Below are 20,712 nucleotides of genomic sequence, written 5' to 3'. Positions count from 1 at the left end.
TGTAGTTAGTGTAAAATTGTCTCTGGAACTATTTCCTGTAAGTTAACCAGACATATGATTGTATCCTTTCTATTTTGAATACTGAAGCTCACATTTCAACTGTCTTGCATGGAGCCTATCAGGTATAATGGCTCTTTGTAAAGGTGCTTCCTTCTCTTTTATAGTCCTTTCCATCTAAGCTTTCACTTCCGTACACCCCAAACTTATAAGACTTAGAGTTTGGGCTTTTTAGAACTTCGAACTGAATATTATCTGCTAACAAATCAAGACCATAAACTACTCCAAATGTGCTGTACCAGCCTGCAAAAGTCCATGTGCATTTAATGTACACATTATTTACACTATTAAAAACTCTCCACACATTTTCAGTTGAAAGGAGATTTCATTTTTATTTAACATGTGGTTCATAGGGCTTGCTATTTTTTTCTTAGTACTTAAAGTAATTTCAAACATTACACACCAGGACCTGCTTGTGTTGTTTGTAGTGTGTAGCAAGTACTATTAACAGAAAATCAGCTATATGTGTCATTGAGAGAACTGAGACAGTGTGGTAAAATTCTAGTAGTCACATACTTTTGAGCAAGTCAATAGGTAAGCAGGGTATGAGTCACTTGGTGGATGTTGATGGTAATATACTGTGTTGATCAGTAATGTTTTCAAAGGTGTCATAGGAGTGGTAGGGGATATGGTGGTTGCTTTCAGGTAAGTTAAAGACCAGATCATCCCAAGGGATCTAAGTTTGTATTTAGGAAGAACTGTGAAGTTAGCTAAACAAACAGATTGAAAAATAATGTAAATATTACTTACTCTGGGGACAGGTAGGAGTGTTGCATTTGTGTCTATACAGTGCCAAAATTACTGGTGTTCACCAAATATAGTAATTGATGGATTTGGATTTAGCCTGGTATCAGTTAGCAACCAACATATGCTTGTTGTTGCTTGATCCAGATGTTTGACATTCTGTGAAAATGTTCCAAGGCATTATATATACATAGAAAGTAAACAGGCACTGTTTAAAAATGAAACCTTTTTTTTGCCATCATTTGGACCTCCCCTAAAAGGGGAGTATAAAAAAAGTTTTAATGTTTAAAACAGAGCTATAATTCTTATACAAACCATATTCTTCCTTCAGCATACACAGCTGATATTTGTTATTAACTAAGAGTAACTGTTTTGTGCACTGCTTTGTCAGTTCTGGAGAAGACCCAGGCTTTGTTTTGGAAAAGTGGAGGTTCATTATTGTTAAGCTGAAATTTTAGTAAAGCCAGTTTTCACTTAACATGCCTGAGTTTAATAATCATGCAACCTCCCTGAATCCTGCATGAAATTCAGGTTGCAGATTTACTTATTGAAGGTGTTGTGACTATAGTAGATGCTATCGGGTTGAACAGTGGGGGGTCACACACCACTCTAAAACTGTAGGTAGATGGGAAGTAACTTTAATACACATCAAACACATTCAATGGTAGTTCCGTTAATGTTATAAGACAAAAACACCAAGTGAAAATAGAATCTTCAATTGAAAAGATGTCCTAGAGAACAATCTCTTTGTTTTGAGGTAAGAAAATATAGAGGTGAAGAAATTAAATGTCTCGTTGAAATCATACGGCTGTTAGTGGCAGAGCTTGACCCAGGATCCAGGTCCCATGACTTGTAGATCAGTATTCAATTGTAATGAATAACTGATTTTCTGTTATATTTTCCCAAGATTGAATAGCTTTTTATGTGGACCATCTATACCTACCCAATTAACTGTATTTGTTTTCCAGAGACCTGTTTTTCAGTTGCTTTAGTATAGATCTGCTTACAAATCACATTTATATGTACATTTTTTCCATTCAGGACCTCCCACTGACAGCGTGAACCACTTGGATGGGCTTGGCTATGATAGTTCAGCCTCCTTGTGTCTAGGGATACTTATATTCTTTGCAGTAATAAAGGAAGCAAACTCCTTTTCAAGTGGAGTTTGAGTGATACAATTTCCTTGACACGACGTGTTTCCATATGATCTGCTGACCACATGGGGATCTTTTATGTTGATGCTTTCAAAGTGCCTGGATGGGTGACTCTCCAGGAGCTATAAACCCCTCACCCAAATTTGTGCTACACAATACCTATTGATGCATGCAAAAGATGAGCACACTGACATGGAAGTAAGAAGGTACTCTTTCTTATTCCTGCTTTTCATGTACAAGTTGTCTAGAAGTTTATGGGAACTCATTTGGAATATTCTATATAAAAGACCCAAACTTGATTTTGCATATTAAGATCTAAATCCTCTGTTGAGCATACAGTAGTAGGTGGATAAATACTTATAGAAATCTTTATGAAATGGGTCAAATTCATTCTTATTTTCTGCTTGCTATATCTCTCTCACAATTTGTGAAGAAATTTTCCAAATCAGTTGTCCTTATATTATGGAAGAACTTGGGGTTATTTTCTCTGTAGGAATTGTCTTGATATTTTTTCTTCTTTCTCATCATCATTGTTCAAATATAGGTATTGATAACATGCATTATTACTGATTAAAAAAAAAGTTCCAAAAAAGCTTCTAAATGAAGACTGTAATTTTGTATTGGATTTCCAGTGACATGAGCAAATCACTTGCTCTTTGCCCTTATAGATTTTATAATGTCATCAGAGTCTATCAATAAAATTATAGCCTACAGTTGGACATACACTATTCCTTACTGTATTGCAAGTACAGGGAAGGGAATTGTAGCATGTCTGCCCTGGAATGCACTCCAGCAGGCTATATATGTGTGTGTTTTCTTTTTCAATTGAGATCCACTGTACAATCAGTCCTGGAAGCTACAGATGAAGAGCAATGCCAGACTCTTACATAAGAACGTTTCTCCTGCTTTCACCTGCTGTGAGTGAAATTGACTAGAATTGTGCCATTCTGATCAATTTCATAAAGCAGCAGACTCTGCACATGGACATCGTGGCTGTCCCTTCCACCTGAGCTGTCAGCTTCCATCCCTAGGGAGAGGGATATTGTCAGAGAGTGGGAGCATATAGCCAGAAGGAAGTGAGAAAGCCACAGATGCCCCTGAAAGGGAAGCAGATGTGTAAAAACTCACTTAAAAAGCAGAATGAAGGCCAAACTGCACACCCAGAGCAGAATTCAGCTGTAGGAAGACAGTGTTTCCAGAACACCTTTTGAATTTCAGAAGGCCTCTCTGGACAGGTGTCTTACTCTGAAACTTGAAAGATTTAACATTTATTGCCATCTTGAATCCTTTATCTATAATCTTTCTCACATTCTCTTTGGAGTACTACCTCTGTGTAGTTTTTTAATTTTTTTTTTTTTATTTTTGATTACTTGCAGACATGCAGATCTAGTAATGGTGAAGATCTAGGAGTTCTTACAGATTTCCTCCCCATCCTTATTGTCACAGTTCTAACTTATAGAAAGGATTTATACTGATATGTTGTTGTGAATAGGGCCATGTATGATTACCAAGAAAGGCTAGAGAGTCTCTTGACTTTTACTTCTTGCCTCAATTTGCCTACCACCACACCACCACCAGAATGTGGAAAGGGCTGAGACCCTCTTTTGAGGATATAAATATTTTCAACAGGGAAGCATTTATGAATATCAAATTTGGAGATGTTATCTGTGTTTGCTTTCTTTTTCTTCCCTTCCCTCACTTCCCTCCCACTACAATGCCACTCCAAGGACTGATTTACTGGGTAGGTTTAATAGCACTACTATTGAATGTGTTGTTTACTATTTATAATCATGACTTTTAAGGACATTCAGCTCATCATCAGCATAATCATCTTTCAACAAATGCTTAAGGAAGTTGTGCTATATACACAAGACACTGTCTCTCAACATTATTATTGCACTAATAAAAACACAGTCTTATTTAGTATGTGCTTTTAAGAAATAGTTAATCACTAATTTTGCAGGATGAACTGCCCTTTGATGACTCCTTGTAAACAGAGCTATTTTAATTTTTAATGGGAGATTCTTTACATGATGCCACCATGGTGAGCTGACTGAACTTTTACTTGTGATAATATATTTGAAACTGTGTGGCTTAAACCTGTATTCATCTACATAGATGTATACAGATCTGTATTTTCGGCTTTCAGTGATATTTTTATCAATAGGCTAAATCCCGTGGAATGCTAACTTGATCTGTTTTTCTTTATTATTTATAGTCAGTTGATAACCCTAAGAAGAGTAAAAGCAGAAATTCTACCACTCAGAGGAAATCACTGTTGTAATCTTTGTATTCTTCCTTCCAGTTCAACTTTAGCTTTCATTATTTTCCTTAATTGTATGCCTCTATCCCACTCCGCCATTGACCCCTGTTTTTGCTAAATAGCTTCATATCCCATATCTTTATGTGCCAATCATTAAATCTTACCCTAAAGAAAGGCTATTAATGGCATTAAATCACAGGTTGCTACTACCTTAGACCAAACAAGACCCACAGTGGCCTGCAAGTAGTTTAATTTTTAAAGTAAGATGACAATACTTTAAAAAATGGATGATGATTTCATTTTAAAATTCTGGATTTTGACTTTTCTTTAAAAGGAAGACCTGACAATTTTGGATACACATTCCCATGTAAGAACAAATATATGTCCCTGAAGAATGAATACCTGCTATTGGCAAGCAGGTGCTTTGCAGTTTTCCTCAGTTCCCACAATTCCCTTTACTGCTCACTGGCAAGGTCTTGCCCTCTATTATCAGGATTTCTGTGCTTTCTTTCACCTTGTCCTCTTTATTACACAGTTTCCTTCCATTCTTCATATATTTGGGTTTGTGATTCTTACCATAAATTAATTTACTCTAGACTAACAATTAGTCACAAAACTAAAAACAAACAAACTATACCATTCTTCTTGCACCCACAAATTTTATGGAAAGAGGTATGACCAATCCAAGTGACTTTGTCTCTGGAGGGGACATTGAATAGGAAAAAAAAAAAAAAAGTGATGGGAAAGGAAAGAAAGTATTTGACAGACCATCAACCTAGTAAAACACAACTTTATCTAAGCTCAAATACTACCCCTAAGGATTTTGGATGTGTTGTGTACTTTGAAAAATCTAGTTAGAGGCAACCATATATGAAATACAATCCTGTAACAATCCTGTGATATGAAAAACAATCCTGTGTGTGTGTGTACTGGAAGGTGTGTTGGTGGGAGTGCTTGAAGAATGACTCAGGCCCACAGCCATGGGAACTTGGCAAAGTTGCCTTTTGCTCTTGGTGACTCATTGATCTTCACACTGTCTTTATAACTAGACTTTTGGGAAACTGTATTTTTAGAAAATACAACGAAGGACTAAATGATTTTTATTGACTGATAACTCAAAAGGGGGACCTTGAGGGGAAATATTTTCTAAAGCATATCTCAGCCCACACAAATCTACTTAAAATACAGAGACAGCCCAGACAGCAGGTGGATTTAGAGAGAGGTTCACATAAAAGACAACAGATTATTCATTCTGGTAGAGGATCATGTTGAACTATTATGTCAGGAGACAAGTGCCTAATCACATTATATACATTTTACTTATTTCAACTAATTATTTGACTTTGTGATGGGGGCCCATTGAGAAAATTGCTGTCTTCCATTGCCCCGTTTCAGCTCAGCAGTCCTTGACATCATCTTACAAATCATCATGTACTTTCCTACCTCTGAGAACTCTCTCTCAATAGTTTGAGTATGTGTGTTACTAATTAATTATTAGTTCACAATCAGAAAATTTAGTGTTGACTTTCAAATAATCACTGAAACTTTTCAGTTTTGTATATACTTCTATTATGATACAATCTTTTGTTTCTCCATGAGCAACTTGCAAGCTTATAAACAAGAAAACATGCCTAATTATTTTATCCTTATTTTATATATTTTAAAGATTCATTTCATGAGTTAAAATGTTACTGACATTTATCATCTTGTTGTGTAACTAGATTTGGCTCAGAATAATTTATTTCTAGTTCCTCAAAGTTATATGTTTATGAGATGACTAATTCATCAAAGTTTTTCAAGAGTGTAGGATCCATGGAGGACTAGATTCCTAGGTGAGTGATGGAAACCTAGGAGCAAGCAGGTATTTCCTGCATTGTCTCATTTTAAAATTACATAAATGAGGCATCATGTTTCTTTAAATTAAATCTGATGTGGTAATTCATGGCACATAAAAACATCTAGACTGCTGCATACATATACTTTAATGCCATGGAATCACCTTATCAAGAGTCTGAACCAATTAGAAGTGAAAATACAGTACTCAATTAAAAAACCAATGAATTATCCTGATTATGATAGTTGGATATGTGTTATAATGCTTAGTACTGATCTTAAGTTATCATTCATTGCTATAGGTTTTTAATCTAGACTTAGTTCATGGTCTGAAAATGTGCTTTAGGAAGCCTGTTCTGTGCAATAGTTTGTGTGTATATTTGTTTATGTTTTCTCCTGAGTGAGACTTTGCAGTTGCCATTGGGTTGTCAGAAGGTAGTTACACAGGGAAAAAGTCAATCACTGAATGGAAGCACATTCCATCCCCAAATGACTGCTAGCAAATTGTATACTGGGCAAAGCAATGCTATGGAATTTCCAGGGGCCACAACAGAACATAGGAACATTGACTGCATGCTAAAAGACTCAACTGTCTGGTTGAGACCCTTTGGGGAGGACTTCAGAAGGTATGAAGACTTCTCTCCGCTCTTTTAATTCCAGTTCTCTTTAAGAGGTACGCTCAAGCTGAACATTTTCTTCAAATATTTTTTAGGCTGTTATATTGGAAGAAGTAGTGGCAGGATGACATTGGTAGCACTGATAAACCATTTATAGAAAAAAAGTATCTTTCAGCAGTCAAGGCACTTCTCAGACTCAATTTTACTCCAGTACATTATATTTTATCTTTTTAATATTAATTAATTAAAATTTAATTAAAAAGAATAATGTTATTGAACATGGTTTAATATATAAATTACTTTTTAAAAAAGTTCATCACAGAGCTAATCCCCTACACCCCATACACAAAAGGGAATGATCTAACCATGTAGAAATCAGCAAACTTAATATGTTGGTTTGTGGGAATCCATTCCAGATTCGACTATTTTTTTCTTTGTGCTTGTCTATATAGATGTGGATATGTAACTCTAGTTCAGTGATCCCTTATACATGCTGCTTTATAAGTGCCTTTTATTAACTAGCATGTCAACACTTTACCAAGCCATTAAAATTTTTTCCATATCTACATTCAATATCTTGAAAATACCCCACGATTTATTTCTAAAGTTTATTGATCAAAAATACAGTGAATATTCTTTTAGAAATATATTTGTTCACATCCTTGGTTTTTTTTTTCTTACAATTTTCAAAAAGTCAGACTTAGACAAATCTCTAAGACTTTCGATATGTATTTTCCAAAATGTTCCCTAGAAATGGTAATAATTTGCTATCTTGGCAAACATACACTATGACTTTGGAATCTAGATGAGAGGTGAAGTAAAAATATGTCTTAAAAAAGCGAGACAAGTGAGAGGTGGTGCATATATTCTCGTGGCTGGTGGACTCGTGTTCTCAGTTGTAGTGTTTAAAGAACCAGAGACTGCGTTACTCAGCTCTGTTTCCCAAAGGAATGCTGAAAGCTAAATTCTAATGATGTGCTTCTTGATATCCAGGAAAAGCATGTGCTATGTCTACAGTTGTCATATGACCATAACTTTCATTTTTCTTGATTAGCAGTCCCCAGACTTGTTAGTACATGCTTCCTCCTTTCCAGATATGCTTCAAGGTTTTCAAAAGCTTTCCTCCACTTGGTTGTACTTTTAAAAGTATATGCAATTACACTTAAAGAAAATTAAAAGAAAAAAATGAATTTTCCCTCTAGGAAAGGTAATTGGAATTTGAATTCCAAAGCAATTTAGTTTGGGACTTAGAGCAATGAACAGCAAATCTGTCTGAATTAGAATGTTTACAAGCCTGAAAAAGAGGAATTTTATTGCATATTTCATTGAGGAATTAAGTTTTGTAACAATTATTATGAAATTTATATGGGTCATTATAAATAAAACTTTATCAGTGACTGAGTTGTTTTTTTATTAGGGAAAAGGGGAATCATGAGAACTTTATTCCTGTAGAGGCAAAATAGCACACTGGTGATAGGAACTTAATTTTTAGTTACCTTGTCCGGTTCTCATTTCTTGTCTTACCATCCTTGGCTTGGGTAAGTTACTTTCCTTCTCTGTGTTTGATGTTCTTTTGAGAGAGGAGAAATTGTATTTATGCACGTGGAGGAGATCAATTATCCTGGTTTGTCTAGTCTTGTTCCATTTACGTCCAGCATCCGGGGAAGGTCCTTTCTGATATAAGAACACTCAGTTTTCAGAGATGGGTGTGGAAAGTACAAATCCCATAAAAGGTCTGTGTTGGTCAGCTTTTTGTCACTGTGACCAAAATACCTGATGAGAACAATTTAGAGGAGGAAAGCTGTATTTTGGCTCATTGTTTCAGAGATTCAGTCCATGGTCAGCCAATTCCATCTCTATTGTCCCAAGGTGCATCAAGACCAAACGGTGGAGGAGCGCTGCTTACTTCAGAGTGAGCTGAGGAGCAGAGAGAGGAAAGGGAAGGGACTACAGGGAATCCTTCCAGGGCATCTCCCCAGTGACCCACCTCCTCCAGCCATGCCCCACCTGCATCCAGTTACCACTGAGTCAGTCCAAACCAGGATGGACTGATTAGGCCACACCTCTTATAATCTATTCATTTCACCTCTGAGTGTTCCTGCATTAATACAGGATCTTTTGGGGGATACTTCATATCCAAACCATAGCAAGCCCCTCCCTGCAAAAGTGACTTAAAATAGCACTTTGCTTTTAGTATCTGATGGATCCAGCATGAATTATCTGCCTTTCATTGTCACTGATATTGGTTTTCCCTCCATTCACTGTTGATACTGGCAACTAATAATGGAAGGAGACAATGTTTAAAACACTTAGAACCTGGCAGAAATACAGCAAGTATTCAAACGTGAGCATTTATTTTTAAGTTTTATGCTGTTCTTTGATACTGCTGAATACTCTTAGAAAACAAAAATAATATGTGTACTTTCTGGCTAATGATGTTTTGAAAAATGCGCTGTGATTCCTTGGGGTTCTAGGAATTCCAGCAGTTCCTCTTTGCATGGTCAGTAAAATGTTCTGCTGTCAAAGGGTGCCCACCATTCCCTCTCATTTTGCCTTTCAGCAGAGGTGCTCTGCCCCTTTCAAATATTTAGCAGCAGACTTCCTCTCAATGTGTGCTCACGCCTCCTGTTACTGTTAATGGAAGTTACACATGTGTGCTCACCAGGATGAGAAAGCCTTTATCCCATGTCAGGCAAAGACCCGTGATCCTGAATCTCTTTCTAAACTTCAGACCTGAAGAGAGCAGTGCAGGGAATTGCTGCTTTCTCACTATATTAGCTTCTTCAATTTCCTTTTAATTGGAGCCTGCAACCCAGATTCTTGTAACTTCAGGGGGATGAACAATACAAATTAAGATCTGGATGCTTTCCAGGAAGGGCCCAGTTCAAAGAACACTTTTTTTTTTTTTTTTAAAGCACAGTTGTGTCTATTCACAAATCGCATGCAGTTGCCTAATGAGTCCGTATTTTCTTCTGAGGTTTCACATTTGCAAACTACACTGCTGAGAAAGTAAGTGAAGTGTTCACCCACCTCTGGTGTGAGCCGACTGATTTAATGTACAGGACAGATAAATACTAGAATAGTCAAAATCCTAAACCAGTGGCACAAAACCTTCAAATACAATATCTTCCCCTTGTTCAGGACATTCATTTCTCCCCAAGAATTCTTTTTAATGTATAAGACTTCAATTTATGTTTAAGAACTAGTAAACTATAGCAGTTTGACAGCCATTCACACTTAATTCTGTGCATTAAACCAACAGCATTCTTTTCCACAAACATCCATTGTTAGGACAATGCTCTCAGACAGAATTTATGAGAAATGGAATTATGTTACCAAGGAGATAGCATTTACTATAATGAAGAGTAGATCCTAGAAAATGGCCCCTTTTACAGCAGCTCAGAGCAGAGCCACAAAAGCAATTGATTGGTCTTGGCATTTAGTCTTATATCAGCTGTGTCATCCATAGCTTCAGGAGTGAGAACACTAATCTAAAGTGACATTTCTGTTCTGGCGGGCTTTTCTGCCCTGATGAAAGCAATTACTTCATTCCTAAATGATAATTTGCAGGAGTTTCAACCACTTTAATTGATAATTTTTTTTTGTTCTGAGTTCAATTGTGAAGTGATTAGCTGATTTGGTAAATAGAAATTTAAGGTGTGAAATATACAAGTTGCTCCAAGGTAAAGTGCTGTTTATTGGGTGGAGAGAAATTACTTGATAAAGCTGCAGTTTTTTCCATTATTATGGAACAGACAGTTGTAAGCTTAAAGTTCTAGGGGAAAATGAAGAACAAAACACTTTGATTCACGAGGTTTTTTTGGCAGATCCCACAGCATACAATGAATAGTTTGGTCTTGCTGTGGTTCATTCAAGGGTTATTTGAATCAAGGTGAACATTGGTTGAAAAGGGCTGTGCAGACCTCTCAGCTTGCTTTATTACTATTCTAATGACTCATTCTGGAATTAAATCCTCTTATTTAAAGTGTTAAGAATAAAAACACTCATTGGCTAAAACCAATTAATTTAATTATTAAGTTCAAACATACACAAGACATTTTCTGAAGATGAGGGAAGGCATTCTGTTGAATGGCTTTAATTACTCTTTTGATCTATTTTACCACAAGTCAAATGGGTCATGATTATTCAATCAGAATATATCTTAGTTTAGAAATGGTAAGTATGCATCTTGGTTTTGATACTTTATCAAATGTTAGCAGTTACAGATGTTTTTGACACATTTTTAAGCAATCAATTTAATATTTTCTTACATGTGGAAAAATAATGGTCATTTCACATGTTAAATGAGAAAAATAAAGCAAGAATGAAGGTCAAACTGATTTAGCACATCAAACAGTCTTTGTCAGCCAAGCTTAATATATCCTGAGTTTGTGGAACAAATGAAATTTTGCTGCTATGTTACACTTTGCTTCCAAACAACCATTACAACTGGTTTTATATATTGTGTGCGCATCAGACCATCAAACAGTGCATCTTTACTGACGTGTTGCTGCAGTGATGATCTACAGCAGCAATCTGCCATTTATATAAGGGCAAAATGTGCATCTATATTTAGTTGTGAAATTGGCCTATTATACTCTTGATGTTTACAGAGGCTAACATAAATTAATGATGACAGCTATGAGCAGTGCATTAGTTAAGCAGCATAGTTCTTACCTTGAACTTGAAGGTTCCAGTTTTAACTTCTAGCCTATACTGCCCAGCTTTCTTCGCATGTTAAATGAAGATTTCTGAAATTAAATGAAGATTTCTGAAATTATTACCTTTTCTTATAAAGCATTAAAAGACTTCAATTTGGGGAGCTTTGTTGTTCATAATTCTACCAGGTAATAGTTGTTTATGCATTTCTCTATTACTTTACCTTGTAAGAAGGCTGATATTTATAATCATGCTGAAAAAAAAAATACTCCTGAAAGAGTTTTTTTCTTTGATTTAATTGACTTCTAACTCTGTGGTGTCAATGTAGGGAGGGCTGCTTCACTAAAAGTAATGGAGGAAGAGCAAGCATTGCTTACAGAATCTTTATTGCATATTTTCCCTGGGAAGCCTCCTCATTCAGCTCATGTCAGGCAGGTGTAGGTACTGGAGTAACTATAGATTTCACCGTTAACTATGACCAGAGATCTGACAAGTATGCAGGTGTTCAAAGGTTCATGAGTTAAAATGCTGAAGCCTTTGATGAATTTTTGATGGCTGCATTTTTAATACAGGTCGACCTTCTTCCTTTGAGGCTGCATGCCAGATTAATTGATAAATAGTAGAAGTCTGTAGTGCTGGGTTCTCCTAAGCAAAACAAGTAGGAAAATCCATAAAAACCTGCCTTTGTGGATCCTTAGAAGTACTTTAAAAAGGTAAAATTTAAAGTAGTTTTGACCCTACCTCTCCTGTCCCCTACAGTAAGGTAATCAAAACCTGCCATGTTCCTTTATAAAGACCAGATATTGTATTCTTAAAAGTTTATATGAAAGGTGTTCATACCAAGGTGTAGAGAGAAGATTTTCATGGATAGATAGTGTGGATACATCAATAATGTCAATAGAAAAAAAAAACTGTTCTATTAATATTATGAAATATAAAAATGAATGAAAACATGGTTATGAAGAAATCACCAGAGAGGAAGAAATATTTAGTTAAGTTGACTTCCTTGTTTCTCTGTGACTATTTGTTATTTTCACTCTTTGTTATCCTCTGTAAATGTTCAGCTGTATTATTTCCATGAGATAAAGTGGGAAACCAAAGAAATCAATTTTTCAAAGTTAAGTTTGATCAACCACAAAGAATAACTTTTATTAATTTAATGAGTAATCAAGCCCAAAGTTCTGTTTTCCCCACTATGGACAAGTAACCCAATAATTGATCAACACCCTGATCTAGTTCTATGAGAGATTCATGAAGTTTACAAATCATGTCAATTTTAGTATGTAGGCTTTGTGATATTAGCAGTTCCTCTTCTTTAACTTGGTAGTGGTTTCTGGCTTAAGCAGAATTTCATAATTTGGCTTTGGCCCTAATATGGCAGCCAGGGAGGACAGATATTGTCTAACTTCCATACTTCCCAGAGCAGTAGATGTCCTGGGTGAGCTCTCCATGGTCCTGGATATAGGGTTCTAACTTCTAAGAGAACTTTCAGACTTCTAATCTTTAGAAGGTATTTTGAGAAATCACCTTCCTTCTAAGAGTACATATATACTTTCCAAGTAAGGATTATCATTGTCATTTAAAGATCTTTGACTGTGCTTTCACAATCTTACTAAGTAATCCATTCTCTTAACTGTTTACATATTTATTACAATTACAAAATGTGTTGGGGGCAGAAATCTCATGAAAATAGAAAGGAGACCAGTAGAGTAGAGGAAAGGGACCAGGGGTGAAGAGAAATGGAGGGAGGGAAAGGGAAAATATTGTGAAATGATATTGATCAAATCACATTTTTATATTGTATGCATGTGTAAATATCTAGCAATAAATCCCACTATTATGTACAATCGTAATGCACCAATAGAAATGTAGAAAAAATTTTAAAAATTATTTATTCAATAAAATTGCTTTTCCTGTAATTCAGTGCCATTTTTTCAGTTTGGTCTACTAAAAAATGACTATTTATTATCCTGTAAGAAAATAATTTACTTATATACCTTTAAGCTTCCATTAATTAAACATATGTAGGTGTATTTGAACAACTCAATGAGTACACTTGTGATATACAATGGATAGACCATAGGAATAATAATAATAATAAAAAGAAAAATAAGCAATAAAGGATTATTGTTTTTCTTATGAACCCAATGTAATATGCCAGAACTAATGAATAGGAATCATTTTAATAAGAATAGAGTGTACATTATAAATGAGCATTGCGGACATTCAAAAAATAGAACTGTCAGTGTGAAGCAAGTTAGGTTTTCATTTATCATGTCTTACATTGTATTACTGTGTGCCTAGCACCATTGTACACATATACACCAAAAAAAACATTTTATTTTTAACAAAAATTTATGTAGTAGATAATATTATCATCCCATTTCACAGACAAGAAAAACTGAGGCACTAGAAGTTAAATAATGCTCAATTTTAATAAGTAGTAGAACTAGGATTTACATGCAGGAAGTCTGTTTCCACATTTCATGTTTTATAAGAGGAAATACTGGATATTGTTACCCTTTGGTTGGGAATATGGACCCCTGTTGATAATCTGAACACCATTTACTAGCTACTGAAAATATACATGTAAATTTGCATATTTATATCCTAGAAATGTATTATATATGTGTATATAAATACCTGTGTGTCTTTTGAAATTATTTTTTTAGGGGGTATTGGGGATTGAACTCAGGGTCACTCAACCACTAAGCCAAATCCACAGTCCTATTTTGTATTTTATTTAGAGACAGGGTCTCTCTGAGTTACTTAGTGCTTTGCTTTTGCTGAGGATGGCTTTGAACTTGAGATCCTCCTACCTCAGGCTCCCAAGCTGCTGAGATTACAGGCAGCTTGGGAGTGCTGCAGTGTGCACCACGCTTGACTAAAATTATTTCTTGATTTTTTTTTGTTTGTGGTCATAATTTTTGTTGAGAATGAAAACATAGCCACCATAGAGAGTTGACATTTTCATAATCTTTGTTAAGGATTAATGGAGATACTTTTTGTTCTGCTAACCAAGGTTTGAATGGAAGAACATTAGAGCAGTGGGAAGTTTAAGCTCAGGAAGTAACTAATTGTCAATCACTTTAGATGGATTGGTACTATTACATTAACTCATCTATAACCAATTTATTCTTTCTTTAATATTCCAGAAATGCAACCACTTTTTTTTTTTTTAATTTAGAACAAAATATACAAAGTTTATTTTAGGCTTTAATGTAGTCCTTAATTCAATTTGAAAATTGCTTCTAACTAGGCTTTACTTTATAAAAGCAAGCAAAAGATTAATTGACAATCTGTGTTATTGTCTTAAGGTCTTTAGCTTCATCTATTATACCAGCATCTCAACCACCTTTATAATCCTTTGGCTGTGTTTTATTGCTGTTACCCTCAAAACCAATTACTACTTATTACAGACACAGTGCTATCCTTCTGAAATTCTTTTAAACTGCAGTGTATGTATAATGATGTGATGCAGGAGTCATGGAAAACCTTTATGATTAAAATTATGGCCAAGAAGATTATTCCAGTAGGATGATATAGTCTGTTACAGAAAAAAAAAAATTGGAGAAGATGTACAGAAGAACAAGGGGGTAGCAGTGTAGGTACATAAAGTAAGTCCTTTCCAGTATCATTTTAGAAAAGTAACTGAAACATGATGCTTAGGCAGAGGCATCCAAAGCCATTAATACCTGTTTACTTTTCTTCCCTGAGTAGACATAGAAAGGCCGTTTCCCTTCTATCTATCCTTTAGAGCCTTTGGAATTGACCTCTGTGATCTTGAGCTTTGCTTCTCCATGAGGATCAATTCTTTTCTCTTCTAATCAAACCACATTTTAATTTATTTTTAACCGACAGTAAAAAGCATAAAAGATATACATATTATACATATTAATGGGGTGACATGTAATTTTTTAATATGTTTATATTGCATAATGTTGAAATCAGGTTAAACACATTTATTTCTTCAAACACTTATGATTTCTTTATGCTGAAAACTTTTGAAATCCCTTCTAGTTTTTGGCAATGTACAGTGTATGATTGTTTTCCGTAGGTACCCTTATTGTGCAATGGCACCCAAGAACTTCCTACTATCTAACTGTAGCCTAGTGTTCATTCATCTACCTTTCCTTATCTATCCCTCCTCCTTTTATGTTCCTGGTCCTCATATGCATTAATTTTTTCTTAGTTTATAAACAAGTCTATGTATTAATAGCAATTTCAGAGTAATTCCTTAATCCTCCACTTTGGGTTGCATAGAGAAATTCTTGGTATGGATACTAGGAATATTAATTTGATAATATCCCATTTATGAGCACATGGTTGACACATATAAAGAAAAATCACACATAACATCCACGTAAAACTACTTTCAATATTGGCTTCCCAAATTAGCACCCAATTGTAAAGTGACTCCATGATCTATATTTGACTATTTATTGGACTTGTGACATTTTTAAGAACTTTAATTAGCTGACAAAATTAAGTTGGAAATTATTGTATGGAAATTCAGAATTTCTTCACTAGAGGTTGCAACATTTGAAACCTGGCAACACCAAGCAAGCCTTCCCCAAAGCACTGGTCATTTGAAATTGTGTGATGTCCCATTTTCAGGGTTGTTGTTCTCCATTCTCCACAGCCCCTATTAGCCCTCTTCACTCATTGACATTTCTTGCCTTAACCTTAAAGTCCCTTGAGTTTGTAACCCCTGCTCTAGAGCTCTATCATAGTCATTTACTGAACCCAAAAAGTGTGTGCATAGCACACCTTCTGAAGTAGTATTTGATTACAAGAACACAAAAAAAGCAAAGCACTGAAGTTGAACCACTGCATCTTCCCCTGTTTACAAGTGGTGGAGAAAATGTCAAAAAATTTAATTCCTTTGGCACAGCCAACTTAACTGTTGTTAGATAAATTGTTTTTATTGTACAAAGGGAGGTCTAAGATTCTTCTACCTAAGATGTTAACCTAGATCCTGGTATACTTACACTCTGTCAGATCCTAAGATTTCTCTCACTTTACGTACATAGTTTGTAACAAAATAAAATTGATCATTAATAGAATCAATTGAAAGCAGACAGAGATGATGAGAAATCAGTGCCCTGTTTCTTGTAAATTAGCGATGTTTCTGCCTATGGTTATTATCTAAGTCGTATCAAGGGACAAAGGTGTGTCACCTGTGACTGCTGTTATTCTGAAAATGATAGCATTTACTTGTCCAGTTTTAAGATATACATACTTAGCTAATAAGGAATCTTTCATTAATAGAGTAAACATAATAACCTGATTGGGATATTAACCTAGTAAATATCTGACCAGAGCGTTATGGCATTTCTTAAATTACAAGGATAATCAGTAAGATACTTTTTGGGTCTTCAGTGAATGCAATTTTCACTGTGAACAATGTCAAGGTTGTTCTATTCCAGATTACATTTATATACAAATATATATGTAAATATATATATATTATGTATATATATGTATATTTGGTTGCAGATAGACATAATATCTTTAGAGCTACAACCCCAACTCTCCATGGTATATTACTAGAGAATGGAGCTACATTGCTGAACCCATTTTTATCTACTCCTCTGGACTTGCTTCCTTTCTTGTTTCTTTCTTGTTATTTTATGCTGGGAGACCAGAAAGCTAGATTCAAAGATTTAAAATGCCTTCAGAGTTCAATGACATGGATAATTTAATATGATCTTATTAGTATCTTGGTAATGTAAATATTACTCAGTTACTTATCATCAGGGTCTGATTCTGAATGCATTTCTCATCAGACACAAAGCAGAGCAATTCAGAGAAGGTGGAATTCTCCCATCAGATGCTCACATACAACTTCAGTTGTGCTAGATTCTGCCCTTAGCAATATGAGCGCACTTCAAACAGAAATGCACATGAATAGTTAAAGAAAAATGCTGGATCCCACCTGTTGCCTCTTCTGTGAAGTAATATGTCTATAATGTTTATAAATTTTAATAACCCAGACAGGGATTTATCTTTCAACATTAAATTTATATTATCCTAAAGTTTGACTTTTTTGGTCATGTATTCTCTAGTATCTTGGAGAATATCCATTTACTAATGCATGTCTGTTAATAAAGAATGTGGTGCTCTCTTATCAACCAAATATCAGCACATTTTGAAGGTTGCATTGAAATCTTTATTTTCAATGTGATGTTTTCTTCATCTGACTGAAGGTGTCGTGATCCTTCCCAAGGGCTGGAAACATCAACATTATATTTGTTGATTCTGTCAAAGTGAATTGTGTTTGTGTTTATCTTTTGTTCCCCAAGATTATAATTGAAATAAATTTTTCACAATGTTTCCTTTTAATGGTTTAAGAGCCTATGGTAATGAGAGTTGAATGAACCAAATCATTAGCTTGAGAATAGGTATATGAATGCAAACCCAATCTTTTAAATTGTTTATAGCTGATAACATCAAGCCTCACCTGTAAACCTTATGTTGTGTCTTAGAAACAATGACTACATCTCAGTGCATGAACAATGGAGGGGAAAAAATAAACCTAGTGAGCAAAATGCTACTTTTACTCATTGGAGTAAATGTGACAAGAGACCAGAGATGGAATTTATGATTTTAATCACATTGTCTACAATTCATTTTACTTTGGCCCTTGAATTTTTAAGTAGTTTTTGGTAGATTTTTCCTGGGGAATAAAGAAAATAAAAGGAAAACAGTTTCTGTCTGATGACAGAATCACTTATTCTAAACAACACTTTCTCACTACTTTGATTTCAGTTTACAAGCACTGAGAAAGGAGAAATCCCGAGATGCTGCTCGCTCCCGCCGGGGGAAAGAAAATTTTGAGTTCTATGAATTGGCCAAGTTGTTGCCTCTTCCTGCAGCCATCACCAGCCAGCTTGACAAGGCATCCATCATTCGACTTACAATTAGTTATCTGAAAATGAGGGACTTTGCTAATCAGGGGGACCCTCCGTGGAACTTGCGAATGGAAGGCCCTCCACCCAACACATCAGTAAAAGGTAAGTTTTAGGTCACAGTTCAGTGTGGCATATGGTGGTCTACAGCTGTCTCTAAGTTGAAATGTTTACCATCATCCTTTCTTCTTTTCCTGCATATCAAATCCTTTAAAGGGATACAAATGTGGAAATCTGAACTCTGCATGAGAAAGACACCATGTGAAGGTGAAATAAACCTCTTCTATTTCTATTTTATTTTCAAAAAGTCTGTCAGCCTAAATATACTGCTACTTTATATGGGATTTCTTAAAAATGAGAATGAGTAGATTTACATATTAGTGATTCTTGGATTTAATGTATGTTATATTAATACATATAAATTATTCTTGATGGGTAGAACATGGAAATGGTTGTTAAAGGATGAAACTAATAAGTTTTGCCTTAAGTAACCAAAGAGAGAAAGGAAGAGAGTCCAACTTGAGCAGGAATTTTTGAGTTAATGATTTTATTGACCATAAAAATCAATTCATGTATTAATGCTTCATGTTTCTCTATAGACATATTGCCTAAAAGTTATAAACATATTTGTTCTTCAAATCCTTGATGCAGTTACTCTTTAAATTCATTATTTTAAAATGTTGGGTCTTTTTTACTCTGATGTTCATGACAGATATTTTCTTGTGTGTTCCCCAAGTCTCTAATACTTTAGGGCATTTTTAGCATTTGAATATGTATGCATATTATTTACTGAGGTATATGTGGTATTAGCCATTGATTTTTCTGTCTTTAAGTTGTGTTACTCAAGGCATGTGATTTAAAGCGTCTACTAGAGTCTTACATCCTAACCTTGTACTTCGGCCCTTGATGAACTTGGAATAAAATTGGGCATTAGAAGGGCTGGATTAGTGTTTTAGTTTTGGGATGACACCTTTCAACTACCTCTGAAAAAATCCCAACAGTCTTAGCTGTTGTAGGAAAGGGTACTGATGGGGAGGTATACTCTTTTATAGGACTCTGATGGAATTAAAAGGTCAAAAGTAGTGTTTGTTTATAATTCCACAGTGAGAGCTTTGGTCATGTATGTGTACATGCATGTATGAATGTGTTATAGGTTGAGCATCTCTAATCTGAAGATCCTGAACCCAACATACCCCAACACTTTGAACACTTTGAACATGATGTCACAACTGGGAGGTTCCATACCATGTGCAAAAATTATTTAAAATATTGTGTAAAAGGCTCTGTGTCTAATGTATATCTGACACATAAATGAATTTGGTGTTTAGTCATGGATTCCATCTCTAAGATATCTCATTACATATGTCTAGATAGTTCCAAATTTGAAAACAACCTCATATCTGTAGCACTTTTGATCCAAGCATTTCAGATAAGGGATACTTTACTTACTTAAGAACTATGGTATGCTTATGGGGGGAAGAAAATTAGAATTTAAATTTAACAGGTTATTTTTCTCTAGAGCAGTGGTTGGCAAACAGTTTTTGTAAACGGTCATATAGTAAATATTTTAGGTCTTGGAATCTACTCGATTCTGCCATGATAGCTTGAAATAAGGCATACGCAATATGTAAATGAAAGGATGTGGCTGTGTTCCAGTAAAACTGTATTTACAAACAGGCAGCAGCCTCTGAATTTAGCCCAGAGGCCATAGTTTGTGGACCATTGATCTAGAATATGTGACACTCTAAGGTTAAGGAGAACACACAACAGAGCTACCTCTCAAGGACAGGATGTCAGTACAAGTTAGCCCATGACAAATAAATGAAGGCACATTCTTCTGTCCTTTTATAGTCCTTCTGCCCTCTAGAACATGGATATCAACTTGATAAGACACTAATGCATTTTCTAGGTACTAATGTAATAGTGAATTTTCCCAAAGTAAAGATGTGCATATAATTTTAGTATATATACATTAGATTTATTTTTTTCACTCTAGTTTGAGGCATGACTGTTTCCACGTTTATGCCAAATCATACAAAATGAAATGATAAGTTCAATAGGTTAGAAACTCCACAGTATGGAAAAAATATTATTAATCAATTTGAAATAAATTGTTAAACTGGACTTGTATTTTCTTTGCTATCTTTTGTTTTATATTCATTTTAAAAGGAGTTTGCAGTGAATAGTCTTTCCTGGTAGTGTTGGTGACTGAAGTAGAAAAATTTGATGTCTCCATTGTTCATTCATTCTTCTCTGCTGTAATAGTCTAGTTTACATTTAGAATTATGGCCTTTTACAGATGCAGGCAGGCTTTTAGATCATGTAGAACTTCCTCATTTTATAGATAAAAACAACTTTGCAATTAAGTGTTAGTAGATCTAAGACAAAAGTTCCATTTTTTTGCCTTCTGTCTAGCACTCTTTCACATAATTTTTTTAAATAAATAACATTGTTTTGTATCCCTATCATCAAAC

The 20,712-nt window shown here is 35.0% G+C and overlaps 1 protein-coding gene across 1 annotated transcript in view; it reads left to right on the top strand.

Annotated features, from left to right (window-relative positions):
- Nucleotides 1-20,712, top strand: part of NPAS3 (neuronal PAS domain protein 3) — an 846,643-nt gene that overhangs the window by 240,266 nt on the left and 585,665 nt on the right. The window contains 2 exon segments of the mRNA XM_079127214.1: nucleotides 18,099-18,343; nucleotides 18,455-18,505. Coding sequence (XP_078983340.1) covers nucleotides 18,099-18,343; nucleotides 18,455-18,505 — 296 coding nt within the window.

This window comes from Sciurus vulgaris (assembly GCF_902686455.1).
Source record: "Sciurus vulgaris genome assembly, chromosome: 2".
Classification (NCBI taxonomy): Eukaryota; Metazoa; Chordata; class Mammalia; order Rodentia; family Sciuridae; genus Sciurus; species Sciurus vulgaris.
The sequence above is the reverse complement of the archived record's forward strand: the minus strand, read 5'-3'. Positions and strand labels throughout refer to the sequence as shown.